The sequence below is a fragment of the Atheta coriaria genome, unplaced genomic scaffold, assembly GCF_025399875.1.
Source record: "Atheta coriaria isolate IRGN ID8LTWV9N9 unplaced genomic scaffold, Caltech_Dcor_3.1 hic_scaffold_8_pilon, whole genome shotgun sequence".
In the NCBI taxonomy this organism is placed as follows: domain Eukaryota; kingdom Metazoa; phylum Arthropoda; class Insecta; order Coleoptera; family Staphylinidae; genus Dalotia; species Dalotia coriaria.
Genome location: NW_027045450.1, coordinates 7,231,014 through 7,251,799, shown reverse-complemented (window position 1 = coordinate 7,251,799; position 20,786 = coordinate 7,231,014). Strand labels below are relative to the sequence as shown.

Below are 20,786 nucleotides of genomic sequence, written 5' to 3'. Positions count from 1 at the left end.
GTTCTCATATTTTATGGAGATTTACCGATTTTACTCCGCAATATGAAAGTGAACAATATTTTCAAACACGACACATTCTGATCTGCACCAAAACAGATCAATATGATTATTATTATTATTATTAAAAGGTGTGTGTTGTCCTGCGCTGTGTGTTTATTATATAAAATACGCGTGCAGCTGGCGCTCGCCGAAGAACTTTCACTCAGCCGGAGAGCAATGATATTACAAATTGCGCTTTATTAATACACACAACCGCACCAACAATAGCTTCAACCGAAGTGACTCTCAGAGTGTGTATATAGTGACAAACAATGACTCCGATTGCATTACATTACGCTAAACTTCTTTGGTCTAGTTTCAAGGAAAAACTGCGTTGAAATTCTAATTCGAGAAACGTAGTTTACAAAGTAAAGTAAAGTAAAGTATGGAGAGTTAGACGTAAACTTCAATCATATTTTTTGCGTTCGTTTGTTTGTATCGTTATTTTCTCAGTGCATTTCTTCATTGTTTTCATTTTTTGACCGCTTGCATTGTGTTCTCAATTAAATCTTTTGCAATTGCTAGGTGGGAGACACGCATGGATGCGTGCCGAAAATCGAGGTATTCTTTTGCTAATCTTGGTTCATTTCCGATTGTTTGTGTTGTATTCGACTGATATCATCAAAAATCAAAGGTATTTAATGTGTATTGCGGTGAAAACATCTTAGAAGTGTGTTTTTTATTATTTTACCACTCTAGGGTTGTAATATATTACTTATCAAGAGTAGAAAACACTAAGTTATGTATAAAGAGTGAAATTTTATGTTTTTATTGTTTTTCATGCTGTATTATTACTACTCTAGAGTTGAAAAGTTATTTTTTGTTTAGAATTTGTAATTTGAGATGTAAAAATCCTTAGGAAGCTAATATAACCTCAAAATTTTATGGCAAAAAGTGCAAAAACAAGAAAAAATACGAAAAAATAAGAATTTCTTCTATTTTAGAGTCAAATTGCATTGAAATTCAACAATATAAAGAAATTGAGTAATGCAAAGTTTCCAAAACTTGAAAAAAATACCAAAAATGACAAAAAACTGATTTTAAAGAAAGAAAATATTGTAGCAAGTTATAATTCTAACAATATGACGTATTTTGTTTAATTTGTTATTATTTCTTTGAACATTTTTTTAAATTCTTTTCCAAATCTTTACCTTTTTTTAAGTATTTCCGTTTTATTCGATTAAATACTTGCATTGACTTGCAATGGTTTAGTAAAAATATCGTTTTGGCGATATTGTGAGGGTATAGCGTACAGTAAGTGTTTACTTAACTTTACTTAGCTTATACTCACCCTCTCGTACTACCTACCATTGTATTTCGATTAATATAATAAAAAATGACAAAAAACTGCTTTTAAGACAATAATATAAGAAAACAAATCATTTTTCTTAACCTATTGATAGTAATTAAAGGTATATTTATTCAAAAAAGTTGAAAAAACTACTAAAATATAACAAAAACGGCTTTTGAATGAAAAATATGTTAAAACAAATAATTTTTTCAAGAAATATTAATGGAAATTAAGCGTATTCTGACCAAAAAAGTTGAAAAAAGTTTCAAATGTTTGAAAACTTACCTAAAACCATCAAACCCATCATCAGATCCATTAACAGTCAAAACAGGCGCCCTTGCATAAGCCTTAGCCACCCTCCTATTACGTTCCAAGACAATTACTTTCGCCCAAATCTCGTCGTCGATCTGCGTCCATTTGTCAAGCACCTCTTGTATATGATCCTGCAAAAAAAGACACTCTCAACATTAATCATTGTCCTTATACAAATGTTTACATTTATTTTCAGTTTGTTTTTGTTTATCACGTTATCTAATGGAGTTTTGTAAAAGTTTCGCGCAGTTTACGCGTTGTTTTCTTGGCTGTAATGGCATGGTCATACTAACACACTTTTGAACCGCTGTTTCTAAACGGTGCCGGCCGAGAAAAGATGAATGAACGAAGAACCGCACGGCCTCTTCTTCTTCTTCGTCTCTAATAGCCTCCGACCGCGAAGTACAAGTGCGCGCGCGAAAAGTACTCAAGCGAAGAAACGCGCGACTTCAATTTAACGCACGTCGTAAATTTAAAACGCGTTTTACAGCGCGCGCCGTTTAATATTTATAATTGTTTTGCGCATGTTTGCGAAATATATTTCGAGTATAGCATATGTGTGTTTGTATCTAGTTTTACACATTTCTCGCCTTGTCGCCGCCGATGTATAAATCAGATTTCGAACAATACGCAGCGGCGGCGGGTGAGAAGAGTTGAAGCGCGCCGCAAGGGCCTTATATGGCGTGCGTCGCGCGCTCCCTAATGTGCATAACTAACTAGAAACAAACACAGCAGCCGACGCATTCGACTGAAGAGGAGAATATACGATTTGCGTCGTCCTCCCAGGAGCCCTGCATCAGTTAAAAATAACTTATTGTTTTCCAGAGGAGTGGACTTAACTGGATGCGCATGCGCATTCAATACACATTTCTTCTAAGTTTACAAACACATTGAAATAGAATATTATATTATATTTGTGCTTGTTGTCTAAATGTTTGGTTTTAATTGCAATGGTCTGTCCTTTTTGACATTTGCGCGTTTCTTTTGTTTCGACGGTTGTTGCGAATGCAATATTTCGACATTTAGCGCGCGCGCGCAGCGCAAAGTGAGCGTTTTGCGACCGTTTGCCGAGTGACCTTTTAACGGTTTATCCATGCGGTGCATTCGCTTGCAATCCATCAAAGCTGTGAATGTGCAAGCACACGCGACCACCGATATAATTGATATCGAGTGCAGTTACTCAAAAACGGATTAAATGCCATGTTTCATGGTTTTTCTAACCGTAAATTCACTTAAAACACAAAAAGCACAAATAGGGTTATAATTTTGACAAATTATTAACTCCAACCGGCCTCTAGCGGCCAAAAAACAATTTTTCTATGTATTTTCTCATTAAATTAAAAAGCAACGACATTTATTCTTTGTAAATGAATACATTACGAACATAACGTTTTTATTTGTATTTTTAATTAGTTTTACTTATTTATTTCTTGTTTATGATCATAAACATAAAGAGATTTACGGTATTAACAGATTAACCTTTATGTTTCACATTTTTTGAACCGTAAATTAACCTAAAACACGAAAAAAGGTTATATTTTTGACAGTATTTAATCCAACGCCCTCTAACGGTCTAAAAACAAAGTATTTTGAGTGTTTTTTGTTAACCTAAAAAAACTTAATTATTTTAGTAGTAAATGAATACATTAAGAACAAAACAATTTTATTTGTTTTTTTTTTTAATTAGTTTTTCTCATTTATTTCTTGTTTATGATCGTAAACATAAAGAAATTTACGGTATTAACTCATTAAAATTTATTATTAACATTTTCTTATCTGTATATTAACCCAAAGCAGAAAAAAATACAAAAAAAGGTTATATTTTTGACAGTTATTAATCCAACGCCCTCTCACGGCCAAAAAAACAAACTTTTATTTGTGACTATGTTGAAATATTTACAAATTATGACATTAACTTAAGATGAACCATTATTCCATGCTTGCTCAATGTCGGAAACTTCATTATTTTCTGAGTACACAGCGCGCTAAGAACAAAACGATTCTATTTGTTTTCTAAATTAGATTTTTTTTTCTTTTCTCGTTTGAGTCTGGTACGTATAGACTTACATCTTTTTCAATTCCATACCGTTATTAGTCCGCAGTGATTAGTTTCAATTCTGGCGGAGACGGCTAATGATCTCCGCGCGCAATTAAGGGATTTTTTCTTAATTAAACGCCATTTGATTTTATTTATGTGCGCTCGTGCGCCGCCCATTTGTTTGTACTAATTATAATTAACCTTTTCTGTTTGAAAGATCTTCATTTTCTCTTCCAAACGAAAACATTGAATGAATATTGCTATTTCTACTCCACTATTGTTTATATTTTTGTTTTGTTCGTAAATGTAAAAAAATTGTACGAAAATAATGAGCCTCATAATGTAAGTCTAAGTCTGCAAGGTGGCTTAAGTCGCAGGCGGCTTTGAGGGAGAGGATATAGCCTAGTATTCAATTTATCGCGCTCGCCATCGACGGCTATAAATTCTGCTATTGTTTTAGCTTCGTTTCTTCGTTTGTGGCGCGGACCTAGCGCACGCGTATTGTTTTTCCTTGCGCGTGTTGGTGTTGTTGTTGGTTTTACAAAGAGCGAAAGCCACGGCTAATTGCCGCTGCTTTTTGGCTTTTCGGACGCCGGACGGCGCGTGCGCAGCCAGCTGGAGCCGTACCCTTGACACACAAGTGCAAAACATTAAAAATACATAATATTTTCACCAAGGGAAAATTCATTTCAACTGGTTTTTATAGAAATTCTACTCAAATTAAGAAAAAAAAATGATATTTTTGGTAAAAAACTTTTGCAGCGTAATTTTAATAAAAATTAGTTTTTTAACAAATTATATGACGAATCTATCAAAATATTTTACAATATTAATTTTAAAACATGAAAAATGCTAATAATACACTTTAGCGCCACCTGGAAGCGAATCATATAACTAAAACTATGATTAAATCCACATATCAACTTTCATCCCTTATTTTACACCCTTTAAGTGAATTTTTTACGACAAAAAGTATCCTATGTTATTTTTCAGGATCAAAACTATTTATACACCAAAATTTATCAAAATCCATCCACTAGTTTTTATGTTAACGCGTCACAAACAAACAAAAACACAAATATTTGCATTTAAAATACCTCATTTTTATTAATAGTGTCTGTAACGCAATCTAGGTTTCATATTTCTGCTCCCAAATTGCTTTCTCGTTGTATTCCGCGCTGATCACCTGCTAACCATTTCTCATATTTACTTTCAATCTAATTTAAGTACGAAAGTACTATGATTACGACAAAGAGCCATTATTCGTTTAGAAAGAAGTAAAGAAAAAATACACACACACGCACAACTAATGTGTGTAACTATCTACTTCAAGAGAGAAAAAAATATATTCTTGTAACGAGTACGAATGGAACTAGTTACTAGTCTGATTTCGTGCGGTGATAACAGCATGCATCTCACCACATCGCCGGCATCGCTTCTTCTCGGAGCGATCATAAACGAATTCGACGTCGGGCTTTTAACTTTTAACGTTTTAAAGGCCCGCACGCTTGCATTCCCCAAATAAAATTCAATATCAGATGCTTTTAATTCGACATGCTGTAATTATGCAACCGACACGTGTATCACTAGTGTAATGGGTAATAAAATTAGATAAAGTGTAAATTTTGATTGTAGGGAGATAAAAATGAAATATTTTTTGGAAATTTCACGTTTTTTTAAGGATTTATGATGAAAAATATTGTATTTTACTTAATAAATGCGTATTTCTTATAAATTTGGCCGCTAGGTGGCGTAAAATAGCATTATAACACATCAACAGTCAAATTATGATGTATATAAAGTTGCCTAAGCCCCACACAAAGCCAAAAAATAAAATTTTATCAAAAAAACAGTTTTTTTTATTTCTAAATCTTTTTATTTAAACAATATCCAAAGCTTTTATAAATATTTTACTATTCTAGGCCTTGAAACATCTAAAATTTTGTTTATTAATAAATAGTTTAACATAACCAAACATATTATTCAACTTTCCGTCGTTTTTGTTAAAATTTCTGCCGCTAGATGGCGTAAAATACAAATATAACACGTTCGACATGTACCGCAACGGCGTTTACGTAAATTGGATGATTTTAACATCGCCGGGCGGGAATCTAGAGTATTCTAGCGATTGTATAACGCAAAATTATGTATTACGTTAGCACCGCTCGCTCATTCATCGCCGCATTGCCGCAGCGCACGCTTTCGTAATCATTTTATGCACTAAATAAACAATAGAATTTAATGTAAATGTTCTTGTGACTTTTAACTAGAAAAACCCCACACACGAACACTTATTATAATATTTACGAATCTGTCCAGGTCCGCAAGACACACATTAGAGGATTAATACTTAAACATTTGTACGCGTCCGAAGAATATATCCTGCAGAGTTTAGTTTAAATCAATAATCGCGCGCATGCCTGCAAGGAGCAAACAGTCATAAACAATGCGCTTCAAACGAATTAGTCGCTTGTCTATAGTCTATGTTTATACTCTATAAATAGGCGCGTGTGTGCATGCGCAAAACGCTGAAGAAACGAGAGAAAAAAAAGTGAAAGAGCAAAGACTCAAAGCGCGCAAAGAGAAACGAGTTAGCTCCTTAGGAGGACAGTGTGCAAGCGTACGCATGTTTGTTTATTATCGTCGATAAATTTCTCAAATGCGCGTTTCGTTTGTTTTCCGCTGGGATATCGGGTGGGATCGCACGCCGATTGTTTACAAAGTCCTTGTGGATGTAGTGTATACAAAGGGTGGAAATTTAAGAGCGACGCGCATGCGCGCACAATGATAATCATTTCTTTTACTTATCTTGAAGCGTGAGCTAAGCTTTAGTTTCGTGCGTTGTACATAAACTTTAAGTGCACACGCAGATGCTTTCCAGTACTATAAAAATTACTTTTTAGAATAGTACTGGTTGAGTACAACTACCAATTTCGTAAGAATAAAATGCTCGGTAACTTTCTCGCACGAGCTGCGCCGATATGAGTCTCGCGCGACAATTGTGGTGTGTGTATGTAATGGCGGCGCGTTTTGATTTCCACGAGATTGCATAATTGTAACTGGAGCTGTTGAACTGTAAACTGTCTAGTCTAATAGCCAACCAGACTACTACTAGTTTTTATATTGCTTGTACAGCAAGTTAAACTGATTTAATGCCTTTAAAAATGCAAATTTATGTTTTAAAGTTTCTAGGAAAACAAAATAAAAATACAACCAGACTAAAATATTTAGTATTTAATTGTGTCAGTAGGTGTCGCTTCAGTAGGTATAATCTTGTAGTGGTAATAAATCATGCGCTCCCTAGCGGTCATTTTTTAAACCTGCGTGGTTCGTATGAACTACACTGCATAATTTTGCAGAAGAATACCAAATAAAACACTACCAACCTAAAAAGTTTAGTGTTTAATTATGTCACTAGCATATGCATAGGCATATCCTTTACGTTGGTAATAAATCATGTCTCCTAGCGGTCGTTTTTTGAATCACAGCGTTTCGTGAAAACTCGTCCTTTGTGCGGTGTGTGAACATAACGCTGTCATTTTGTTAATGCGGCAGTTACAAGTGAAAATTTATGAATCTAATTTGTGTTTTATTAATATTAGAACGTAATAAAACGCCTTTGGGGTCCACTGATGGATCGCAGTGTCACTCTGTGCAGCGCGATATAAATGACTGCAAGTCTGTTTACACCTCCAAGTGTTTGTTTGCGGCCCGGCGATGAGCATTTTCCACTCCTGGTGAGCGAGGTGAGTTATAAAGTGTACGCCATCTTTGCCAGTATGCGCGTTGCGCCACCGCGGCGTTTTAATTTAATTGATGCCGATATAGAATTGCTTGCCGCGTATTCTCGGTATCATTTCCAAGCGCACAATGCACGGCTGCACCATGGCGAACTCTTTCAGGTATTGATTGCGTCCTCTGTGGTCACACTCGGTAATGGTGGCAATCGTGCCCCTATTACTGCGACCGAGGAGTCATGAGTTAATGACTAACTTAACGCGTTCGAGCGTGCGCGCAAGACCCACCTAATATCCGTGTTAAGTGGCTGTAAATAAGATAAATGAACGATTCTGCGCCACGAAGGGATAGTTATCACGAGTCACACTCCTGCGGCGACCTTGAACGCGCGACAAAAATGAAAATGAAGAAGCAACAACAATATGCGCACAGGTGCAAAAAAAGCACGCCGGCCGCGCCATTGTTGATGGTGATGGCGTGTTCGAGAGCTGAGAGTCGATGATAACCATATTCCACTGCGGTGCGCACTGCGGATTGTTGCTGGAAGTTGGAAGAGATGCGATTTTTTCGCGATTTAATTACATCGTACGTTAAAACCGGCGGGTACCGCGTGTACGCAAACTCCGGCCTGCATAAAGCTACCTGTCACGGAGGGGAAGCCACCAAGGACCCGGGGTTCTCGGGGCGCGCATCCACTCATTATTCCACTCGTATTTTATGCGCGCCGCAGTCATGAATAGTCTCGGCGACTCGCGACTGCCTCATTGCCATTGCTCTCGTGTGGCGTGTCTAGCATCTAGCAGCGGTTTAGTTTACTTAAGTCACACGAGCGAAAAATTTAAGTTTATTGCTGGTTTATTTAAATTTTATCTGCGAAAAATCAATATAAAATGGGCATTTGGGTTTTTTGTTTGTTTGTGACGCTTTCACGCAAAAATTTGTGAATTAATTTTGATAAATTTTTGTAAAGAGATATTTTTGATTAAGGAAAATAAAATAAAATACTTTTTGTTGCAAAAATATAACTGGAAGGGGGTAAAATAGGGGATAAAAGTTGTTATCAAGGTTTAATCATAGTTTTAGTTCTATAATCTGAATGTAGATGGCACTTAAATACGTTATTAGCCTTTCTTCTATCTTAATTATAGATTTAGCACCTAATTAATACAAAAAACAAGAAAATAATTAGTTAGACTACTTTTTATTCAAATTTACACAGAAAAAGTCCCATCAAAAGCTAATAGTGACATTTTTTGAGGTTAAATTGTTGAAAAAAGAAATTTATTGCTACGAAAAAAAGTAGAGCAATAGAAATTCTTATGTTCGGTATTTGTACGGCAACTCAAACACTGTTTTAACCTAAATTTACTTAAATTCTCTCTAAAAACTCTAAAAATTTAATTCCAAACTTAAAAGCTTTATTTACTTTATATTTATGCCTCTCTTTGATAATATTTTTCACATTTTTTGCTCTTCTCCCAACTTTAAACTTTAAACTTGTCCCGCACGCTGAAAATTTACGTTGCGCCCATGCGCACACACTTAATTTATGTTGTTACTTACAACATTCTTCTGCTAACAATATATTGTGTGGCCCAAGCCAGAGACGCACGCGTTCGTAGTCGTAGTCGGCCAAATGAAAATGCCAAGGTTGCATACGATTATATTTTGTGTGTAATAAAATGCACTTAAAGTCGTTTAAATATCAAACTTCCTTTTTTTTCGTCGTTGGTTGTACATGTATGCGCGATTGTGAATATGCTTTATGCAAACAGTAAAAAAGTACACAGTACAAACACCGCCGCGAGGAGTGTATCTTTAAAAATACATAAATTTGATTAAGCAGTTTGTGCAGCACACGCAGTGGAGGATATAAAAAAACGAACAACAAAGTACAAATTACTAGACAATGTGTGTGCATGTATAAGCAGATTCGGTTTAATTGCTTGCGATGCAGTAATTTTAATTTTTGACGGTTAATATTTTTGATTTATGAGTTATTAAATTTAAAAACGTTAAAGTTTACATTGTTTCCGCGTGCAATACATAAATTATTTAATTTTTTAATTTTAAATTTTGTACCTACTTTAATAACAATAAGTACGTTTTTATATTAATAGATGTCACTATTAACATGCTTTTATGCATTTATTTTAGATTTTAGATAAATTTCACAACTAAAATTTATTTCTCGTTGTTAAAATTATTAAAAACGCATAGTTCTTAGTTTTGTCTTAGTTTTGTGAAGTGTGCATGCGCAGAATATTCTATTTTAGGCTTAAGTCAAATGGGCGGAGCTCCCAACTTTATTTTTTGTTTTTTTTCATCAAAATTTATCCAATAAAACAATATTTAATGACTGTAAAATTGTAAAATATTCAATATTTCATTGATTTTATTTTAACTTTGATAAAAAATTTATTTTATCAATTTTTACCTTTGTTTATTATTTAAGTTAATTTTTACATCCATAGATGGCAATACAAATATAATATTGATGCATTTATTATAATTTTTTAATAAATTTCACAACTAAATTAAATTTCACGTCAATCCGCCGCGTTGTAAATTACCATTAGTGACTCGATAAAATTTATAATTAAAAACTAGCCCTAATGTTGCCATATTAATAAGTATCGTAATACACGCTTCGTTAGAACATAATTGAAAAAAAAAAATGCGCGCGCTGGCTGTAATCAAGCGTCCACTCTTCACATCGTCTCATCACGTCGCGCGGGGAATTTTTGATGGGCGACGAATCAAAAAATGAAAGAATGCGCTTCGTTTCGGGACGTTTAGGCACCAGTAATAGCCGTGCTCTTGTGCGGCGCACGGATGAGATTAAAAGCATCTGCGTGTTACACACATATACACGTACTTACATGTATCTTGCGTGTGGCGTGCGCTGTATTATTATTAATTTACATAAGGTGCCGAAAAAATCATTAACGCATTAATTTCATTATGTCTCGATGTGGCACATCATCGTGATTAGTTTCAAATTGTTTTCTAGGTACGAGATACTTTGATTAGTTGTCTTAGATTTAATTAGTTTTTATTAGTTTTATTTTTACCTACAGCTAAGCTTATAAGCTTATTATTAAGTATGCTGCGCATGCGCAGTTGGAATTTTAGTTTGATTTTAATTTATTACGACTTGATTTTAGTTTTTTTTTGGTTGTTTCTATGCGGGTGATTGTGTGATCATGTCTTCGTCGAGTGGACATCGCAGTTGGTCGCCGTCTTCGTCGCTTATGCGCTCTTGGCATTTGCAAAGTCCCTGACAAACAACTTTCACGACTCGCGTATGCCATACAACACACAACACATCGCCAGTGGATAATATTTTAATGCGCGATACAGTTTCGGCACGAAATGTAAATGTAAATGTAGAATTTATAATCGATATTAAAACGAAGACAAACAAAAAACTCGTCAGGCGATTATACGGATAACTAACACATTCAACAGGAGAGTTTTTATAGAAAATAAGAGGCGAATTAATATTATTAAAACGATGTTATGCAAATTTTTGTTTTTTGTTTGCATATTTTGGTGAATATTAATCTTAGCTTTATGAAACTTTTACTTAAAATGTATAGTTTTATATTGGACGTGACTTAAGTATAAAAATTAGTAGAATAGTCGTGGTTTATAAGAAATTTGACATTTTTAAGTTTTGAGGTAAATTTTACTATTTTTTTGGCCTAATACTTAGTAAATATTAGTTTTTATTAAAAAATACCGCTGGGAGCTCCGCCCATTTGACTTAAAATGAGAAAATGTTTTGCACATTTTGCACATGCGCAACATGCACAAAGTAAAAATTACACGTATTTTGATTAATATACATGCTTGAGTGCTAAAAACATGACAAAATAAGTTTTAATGTAACTTAAAAGTGTAGTTTAGTAAATTGCCCATGCGCAACAACTTCAAAGCATTTTATTATTTGAAAATATGTGGATAAACACAGAAATGCACATAACTAAAGTAGAATTGAACCGGATTTCTATAAAATTTTGCGCTCCAATAGCCAGGCAGTCATTGAATTTTCGAAAACACGTGTGACTATAAAATTTAATTGAATGGAATCGAATCGAATCGCGCAGAATTTCGAGGAATTTGTACGAAGTCGAATAATATAATCAATGTCGCTCACATTCGGTTGGCTTACTAGGCATTGCGCGCGCGATTGAATTCGGGCGGTTATCTGTAACGAATAGAGAAATTCGTTCCACTTGTTTGTTCCGCGTTCGGCATGCAAATCGCGCGCGCAGACGCGACAACGAAGACAAGTTTATGCGCGACGCCATTTTCGGAGCGTGCTGAAATAAATTTGTATCGACAGATTCGACATGGTACCAACGCCCCGAGAATTATTTCCTCAATGCGATTTCAATTTAAATTGCTTAAATCGTGTTTTTGTGTCTGTAATGATTAAAATTAATTTTACGCCTGCTACGCTAGAGGTTTTGTTGGTTAATAGCGGTAATGATGGTTTTTTAGGCGAGGGATTAATTTATGCACATTCCGATGGCTTTTTAGTGAATTTAGTGAATTGGTGAAGGTAAACGAGCGTTATGTAACTTAAGTAAGTTGAAGAAGAGTCAACGAGTCAATTTCTATGCGCACATGACTCAAAATGCAAATATTGTTTTACAACAAAAAAATAACAACAATAAATGCGCATTTATTAGATAATAAAATAAATACATTGTGATAATTACATGTAAATGTTTATGTTTTTGTTAAATGTCAATATAAAAGTATTAAATGTATAATACGCTCCGCCCACTCGATGTTCTGCGCATGCGCAACTTAATCAGTTGATGTTTTTCATATAAGTGAAGATATTTTTATCGACTTATCCACTTATAATGTCAAATATGCATTTACCCACGCAGCCAACACGCGTAAGCCGATTATTTATCTATTGACATTTAACTTATTACTTGCCGTTTATATCATCATATACACTCTGTGTGAAGACGACTGCATCATTCGTATTTATTTTTATTGAATTACGTGCGCCTCTTTTTATTTATAGTCATTTTTCAAAGGTGTTATTCAACCAGTGCGCCGCGCATCAATTGAATCGTCGTTAGTTATGATGCTAAGTAACGGTAGTCGGTGTAAACGCAGCTTACGACAAGAGGAAAACGCGCGTGAGTGGTTTTATGACTCTGCTAAACGATTTTACTAAATGTGCGATTTGGGCGTTGAGAATTAGGAACGTATATGAGTACAATTACCTATTTTAAGATAATTAGTGTTTTAATAAAGATGCGCATGCGCAATATGCGGTTATGTAAAGTTAAACCAAAATGGCATGCGCAGTAAATTCACATTTAGGGTTAAGTCAAATGGGCGGAGCTCTAAACAGTATTTTTTCGGTAAAAATACTTTTTAACTAACAAAACATAACATTAATGATTGTATTTTTCTTTGGATAAATTCTCACGTATAAAAAGTAATTGAGAGAAATTGTAAACAAGTAATAGCATTCCGGGAAAGTTGTCAATTAGCAGCAATCGAAATAAAAACGAATACTTCACGTCAGACAACAAATAGGCGTGGAATAAAGCGAAGGAACTAAAACGGCTTATTATATCGCTTAAGTCGCTCGAGTCGCGTTGGAATTATAAGTTATGCAGAGCATTTAAATATGCTCAATGGATGATTTAAATTTATGAAAGCAACTTCCCAACCAAGTCTCAATAAGCATTTGAGTAAGTTGTAAGTTGTGACTTAAGTTATGCTATTTAAGTTAAATATTCAATTGCTGCCGTTTGGAGCGTGGCGTGTGCAGCGCACAGCGTCGTTTTTCATTCCTAGTAGTCCCCGGAGAGAAATTGCCCACGTATCGGAGTCATATATTTTCGTATCGGTTTCCTTTGTGGCGGTGTTCGTGTTTGTAGTTGCGATAGCTATTATTTGAGCGGCGCGGAGCGTTATTACAATTATGCGGCATGCATCGACACATTCACTATTCACACTTAAAATTATAAGTATTTCATATTTGTTAAATACAAATTTTACTTTCGAAACGCTGGAAAAACTTTTTTTTTGATGATTATCCAAAAGATATCTGTGGATAATGATTTCTTTTTGATACAGGGTGTTTATCAATGCTGTATATTTAATATTTTTGTAGATATTCAAGTTTTTCTCTTCAAATCTCAAAAATATGCTAAAAAAATAGCGGAAAAACGCGAAATTTGTCTTATACATTGCTTTTCTATATCAAAAGTTTACCTTTTCTTCGTTTTTGGTGTTTTTGTTGGTGTTTTGTTGATTGTTTTGCTCATTTCGGCAAAAACTGTTAATATTCTACGTAAGAAAATTAAACTAAACGTTTTTCAGGCATCGCAAGTGAGTTAATATGTGATATTGTGTATGTACTTTGCGTTCATGCTTGTCTGCTGCACGCTTTGTGTTTATATTTGCTGTAGGCACGTTATTTGCAGCTTGCGGCGAGTTTTCCGTTAGCGTTCGAATGTCTTCGAACGTCCTTGTCGACCGCAATGCAAAATCTTTCGCTGGTTTGCTTTGGCCTCTTCTTCTACTGGTCTAGTGCTTAAACTCTTCGTACTAGTAAGACTCTTGCCTATTTGCTAACTACCGCTCTACTATAGTATGAATGTGTGTTTCTAACTGCGCATGCCCGCAAAAAGTGTGCACGCTTGCTAATACTCGTAGCAAGACAGCAGGAAAACGTAGACTACGAACTAGGCTACCTAGTCTCCGCTGCGCTGCGTGTGTCTACTTAAGACTTTTTCTCGGCTGCGCATGTTAGCGTAATAGCATTTACGGTAATATCTGGAGCGCGACAAAAGCCGTGCGCCGACCGATGGATGACTGGCGCAATTCAGTAGCGCGGTGAAAATTAGGACTTTCGCGTTTTCGTACCCAACGTGTCACAATCATCAAAACACGCTATTAATTTATTCGCGCATGTGCAATAGCATGAGTAGGCGGAGCAAAACACACTAGATTTTAATGAAAACTACTTAAAAAGTAAAATTTTATGTTTTTTCTTTTCGAAAACATTTTAAATGTAAATAAATCGACGAAGAAAGTTAATTTGATTGATCCGAAACGAAATCGATTCAATCCACTCTAATTTATAGCTATAGATAGCTACATTAGTAGTTTGCACTCATTACCAATCAGAAATTCGCGTTACATTTGACACAAATATTTCTGCGCATGGAATTCTGCGCCATTAACTCCACCGGTGCTAAAATCGTGTAGCGATTTTCCAAACACGACATAAATCAAAGTAGTGAACATTCTAAAAGTGATTTTTATTTTAATATGAGTTACTTATTACATGCTTTTGAAATTAAATTAAAGTGGAATGAAATACGAGTAATTCCAGACCGGATTTGATGTTTTAGCGGCTTTTACTCGCCAGTCGTCTGGGTTGCGTTTAAAGATGAAAATTTGCGCGTTGACGAGTTGTGCGCCGCACGATGCTGCGGCTAATGTTAATGTGTTGGAAAGTCATTTCCTGCTAATTTTTGTTGTTTCTTTTTACTTTCTAGACGCCCGCGTCTGCGTTAATCGAAGCGCTGCACGCGCATTTAACGACGCCTTGCAGCTGCACTTATTTTAACATCAAAAAATTGAGAACCTGGTGAGTATTTCAACACATTTCCTTAAGACACAAAGAAAAAAAGCTTTAAAATAACTAGATCATCATTATTTTAAAGTAGAAAAAGTTTAAGTTTTCAAAATCACGATTTTTGTGGTTAGTTTTGCTTTGTTTTATTGTATAAATTTATTTGAAACAATAGTGCTTGACACCTTGTTGTCTAGGTCAGTGTGGGTTAAATTAATAGCCCGGACGTAGAAAGTGTGCGCTCGGTCACAATTAATTTTGACTCTAAACGCGACACACATGCAATCAAAAGTGAAAAATTCCGGGCGCGCGCAAAGACATTCACCAGCTTCTCTCGAATCTCGACTTTTGTCTAAGTTTCGCGCGCATGTGTGCCGGCAGTGAAAGTCAATGCGCAGATGCTTATGAATTACACATGTGCTTGATAACATACAGTATGTTCCTCTTCCAAAACACAGGAAAAAAAACAACACATGATTGCATATTACATATTATGTTGGTGTATTAATTAACTAGCGAAACATTTAGATAAGCGCTATATTTAGCGACGCATAAAGTGTGCGCTGCTCGTTGGCGCAGATATACCGGCGATGCGCGCACGGTAATAAGCGAGTAATCAAGTGAAAAAGAAATTAGCAATTAACACTAACGACGCCAGCAGCGAGCCGGCGCAATGGAAACAACGAGAAAGCCATAAACAAGTGCAGCAGCCGAGCAAACGCACAATGCAATTGGCTGCACACGCCGCACAAAACGACGACGGAACGATTATGGAGAGCAATGTGGAGGGCGATGTGACAGTGGTCGCAAATCGTCGGCGGACGGTCGATATTCATGCGATAATTACGCCTCTGGTTTATTTCCTACTTTAATCGTTGTCGTAAGTTTTAAGCGGTTATTGAATATTCCTCAAATAATACAGAGTGCGCAAAAATATTCATATTGTTAAGCACAAGTAAGAAAAATATCATTTTGCATTTACCATTTGGAATTTAAAGCAAAAAAAAAGGTGAAAAAATATTAATTTCTTGCTTTTCTAGCATGAGAAATGCTAATAATACACTATAGCGCCATCTAGGTTCGAATAATATAACTAAAACTATAATAAAATCTCTATTTCAACTTTCATACCTTATTTCACACCCTTAAAATTATATTTTTGCGACAAAAACCAGTCTATTTTATTTTCCCTGGCCTAAAATATCTTTATACCAAATTTTATCAAAATTACTTCAGTTGTTTTTGCGTGAAAGTGAAACAAACAAACAAAAAAACTCAACATTTGCGTTTTTATGACTCTATAATATTAGTTTGGATTTTTAACACCCTGTATAATACGCAATGCGTAATTGTGCGTTGTTGTCTTTTGCTTGGAAAACATTTACATGATCGTAACTTCTCGTTACACACATTTCGGAATTAATTGTTATGCTGCGCGCGCAACATGAAGCGTTCTCGCAGCGTACTCGAAGATGATGATGTACAATGGCGCGGCATCGCGCTGATTGTGAATCATCATCGTAATCAGAAATTTTCAAACACGTTAATTAATGGTTATTATTCGCTCTTGCTTACTTTCGCATCGAGCGCTTACCAGCTATCGATAATTTGCCGCGTGTTTGTCTTATTTTTCCTCCGCGCTGCGCCGTTGTTGTTGTTTGCTGTTTGTTTATTTCAGCGTCCGCGATGGGCGTAGATGTAAAATTCTGCATGTCGTCATCGTTTTAACGCGATGATTTGCAAATAGCAGGAGGTGCACGCGCCGCAACCGACTTAATTTAGCTCTTCGGGAGCGCAGAGCTTATCGCAGGGGGTCCGGCAGAGATTATTATAATCGATAGTTGCGACATTGTCTTAATATACTTTAATATGTTAATAAATTAAATTTATTAGTGCAAGAAACAAGAAATGAAGAGTACGTGATTTCAAATATTTATTGGTCGGGTTTGTGGAGAGGAAAAAAAAAGATGTATGAACATGAGCTATAAATAAGTGCGCAAACAAGCGCGGAATTGTAACTACAAAATAATTTGTGGCGTATAAAGTCTCGCAGTCGGCGAAGATGACAAATTTTAATTGAATGTGGAAAGCCTACAGTGGAGATAAATTCGCTGGCGCGACCAGAATGCGCTTTTAAACGACGCTCGCGCGTTCTAAATCAATTGACGGACGATGTGGGTGTGTTTTTACGAGCTTCCATGAGCTTTTAAAGCTTGCTATTTTCCACGTATATCTTCACCACAAACAGAAAGAAAATTAAAAGAAAAGTCATTTTGAAGCTTATTTCGACATTTTCAAAGAACTAATGGGTGAAAAATTAATTTATTTTCTATTATTTTCAAGTAGAACACTGTATTTTATTTACAGTTATTTATTTTTACTAGAAACCGTTGAAATAGGATTAAAATTGGTTGAAAATGGTCAAAAAACAAATTTTATCGTAATTTTACTTTAATTTACTGAAAATTTATTATTATTACGTGAAAATTAAACATAATAAAATAGGTAATATGTATTCTTAGTGAAAATATTACTTTTATGAGCTTCAAAATTTGTATAAGTGTCCGCCGAATGAATTACGTCGCCTGTTTGCCCATCCTAACTTCTTTGCCGCTTGCAAATTTTGCAGAATTTGCATGCGTCTTGCGTTCACACGCAAGACCGTGCCTTGAAATGCGCGCAAATAGCAAATAAAATGATATTATTGACGACACCATTCGCCGATTTGAGCTGGCGATGCATTTCAGATGCGCGCTTTAATAAATGTTATAGAATAAAAGCGCGCGCGCATTTTTTTCTCCTTTTTCTTCGTCTTCTGTATCTTCTGCTTTAGTGGTAGTACCGAAGTATATAGTTGTAGTTGCGATTCGCAAAGGTACGCGCATCCAATATACAAATAATATTATGCGCACGGTGATAGTGCGTTTTATTCGTTCGTAAATGCCAAATAAACAAGGCGGTTTTATCGCGCGTCGAGTGCGTTCGATTCTATTTTATTCGCGGATTTAATGCAGTCGCGCCGTGACGGGCACTAGATGCCTCGTTAAAATCCCCGCCGACCACCCTTGAGACCCCACGGCGGTGTTAAACAATGTTTGGTGCGAGCTGTAAACTAAAATCATCGCACACCGAGTGCCATAAACGTTTTGCTCGCGAGACATCGAAATTGTTTTCCAATCAAAACAATTACGAAGTGTTTCCTGGATTAAATTAATTTTAGTTTTACTCAAGTTACATTTTATTAGAATTTTTGGTCATAAATTAAAGAAATAATAAATTTTTTATAATTATTTCTTTTTTTTTTTCTTCTGTTTTTTCTTGTTTTAATTTACTAAAAATCATAAAAACAGTAATTTTTCTTGGATTAAATTAATTTTAATTTTATTTCTGCTAAAGTAACATTTTATAATATGTTATTTAGTTTCAGTAATAAACTAAGAAACAATTAAATTTCTGGTAATTATTTGATTTTTTCTGTTTTTTTTTTCATGTTTTAATTTATGAAAACATAAAAATTACTGTTTCTTCGTGTTTTCTATTAGATTAGCCTAAATTTTATTATTTTTATTTGTCTGTTATGTTTTATTACTGTAATTGAGATCACTCGCAATCATCCTAACGGTTGGTCGGTTGCGCATTTGCGCAATCCAAATAAATTCACGTATTTGTTGTTATTAATACTAAACTCTACAATTTGCGAGACCATCTGGTTAACCACAATTTCTTTTGTTTCCTCTGACTCTCCATCTAGGTCTACCAATATAATCCAACATCAATTTAAACATCTGTTAATGATGTAAGTGGAAATATGTGCTCAAAACCCAATTTTTATTTCTTTTTGTATTGAGGAATTTTATTACCAATTACGTATGTATTATCTATGATAATTTGAAATCAATGCTGTGGTTGGACGCGCGTGTAAACTCATTAAATGCTCGCTGAGCTATTCAAATTATAAAATTAGACATTAGACGCAGCGCGATGCACAAATTGCCCAAAGCGAGTGGTTGTGGTCTTTCAAGTGGTAACGTTTAGCCGAGAGACAAGCCAAGACAAGAGTTTGGAGCTTTTGAAAAGCTCCCGAGAGAGCTTTTGAAGCATGTGTCTACCGTGATTCATCACAAGTCACTGCGCTTCTCGCGGCTCTCGGAAAAACGTTTTGTTTTGTTCGAGACACCTTCAAACCTTAAACTTTAATTGTAAGCATAGGACTATAGTTAGCGTGTTATCGCTGGATTACTCGCATGATGAAGACAAGAGTAGGTATCATATGCAGCATGTGTGTGTGTGTGTGTGTTGGGGATATAATGAGAGAAAGCTAATGCTCGACGTTTTTTGTTTCGAGCGCGCGCATCATCAGGCGTTCGATTTTCGATTTCTTGCCGATATGGCGAATCGCGCTCGCGCTCGCGGCGAACGCACAAAAGATATGAGATCGCTTTCTGCGGCTAGACGAGACAACGGCTGACAGCCGACATGTGAAAGAAGAAAATGTTGCACGATGCACCTGACGCGCGTAAAAGGCAATCGATTATGCACTTGTTTTATTTGAAGCACCGCCAAAATAAAAACAAGAAAAAAAGTGTTGGAGAAAAATGTTTATAAATGAAAGTTTTACCTTTAACCTCTCTCTGGGTAATTTTGGAATAGTATCTATATGGTATTTTATCGTTTTCTAAAATCTTGTTCAAATTTGTCTAAATTAACGAGGGGTAATAATTAAATAATTAAAAAACAATCAATTTTATTGTAGGTTCCTTCCTATGTGAAATTTACACTCGATAGAATGAATTGAAATGAATTTGTGAATACAAATCGACGAAATTGTGTGTGTTTTGTGTGTGTGTTTTTGGTGAAACTTTTTTTCGACATTACTTTGTGTCTGCGTTTTTGTAATCATTCGTAATTCGTTACATTTGTTTCATTCGTGCACGCTCGTGAGTTAACCACTTTGCTTTGGTTCCCATTATTAACATAATTTAATTTAAATTTAATACGAATATTAATAGAGCATTACGGAGGGAACGTTTTCGGCTTGTCGTAACGAAAATTAACGAAACTAACGAGAAGAAATTTGCTAATTACACACAACACAAAAAATAACACATTCCACAGTTTAAAATTTCAATAAACAACAAAAAATTATATTTTGTGTATTAAATGCAAGATATGTGGTTTATTTTTGAAAAAATACCAAAATTTCATTGCGTTTTTATCAAAAATTTACATTTTTTTCTTTAAATCGTCTCCATTTAGTTCATTTAAAACATTTTAAAATAACAAATATTAGTTAATACTGCATTTTATAAGAATCCGTTTAAATATTTATTTTTTATCAAATAGAAACCACGTAATTTTAATTACAAGTTGTCATCTGGTATTTACGCAAAAAAAAAAATTAAAAAGAAATTAAAAACCAAATATTTCAAAATCTACTTGATCAAAATTATTCTTTGAACTTTGAACATATGTTAAAAACATCTTTAGCTATCACCTAAACAATTAATAAAAACAAAATCTGTATTATTCTTAAAGTTATAAACAATATAAGTTGACTTTTTTTCTAACAAAAAAATTTCTTAAAAAATCTGTGCGAAGATAATTTAAGACATTGTCTATCTATATTTTGACTCTTCCTGTGTTTGAATAGAAGCGTTTAGTTGTGATTTTGAGAATTTCTAGACCGGAACAGATCGATTCGTAAACTCTACCACTTTTTTTTTCTTCTTATTCTCTTCTCA

The 20,786-nt window shown here is 34.9% G+C and overlaps 1 protein-coding gene and 1 long non-coding RNA gene across 4 annotated transcripts in view; one reads left to right on the top strand and one right to left on the bottom strand.

Annotated features, from left to right (window-relative positions):
- The window catches only part of exp (expansion), a 53,067-nt gene that overhangs the window by 10,690 nt on the left and 21,591 nt on the right, over positions 1–20,786 (bottom strand). For all 3 annotated transcript variants that reach the window (XM_065309239.1, XM_065309240.1, XM_065309241.1), the window contains exon 3: positions 1,616–1,773. In XM_065309239.1, the coding sequence (XP_065165311.1) occupies positions 1,616–1,773 (158 nt within the window). The remainder of the gene's footprint in view (positions 1–1,615; positions 1,774–20,786) is intronic.
- The window catches only part of LOC135797064 (uncharacterized), a 35,016-nt gene continuing 21,470 nt past the window's right edge, over positions 7,241–20,786 (top strand). The window contains exons 1-2 of the long non-coding RNA XR_010549445.1: positions 7,241–7,426; positions 14,969–15,060. This is a non-coding gene — a long non-coding RNA (uncharacterized lncRNA). The remainder of the gene's footprint in view (positions 7,427–14,968; positions 15,061–20,786) is intronic.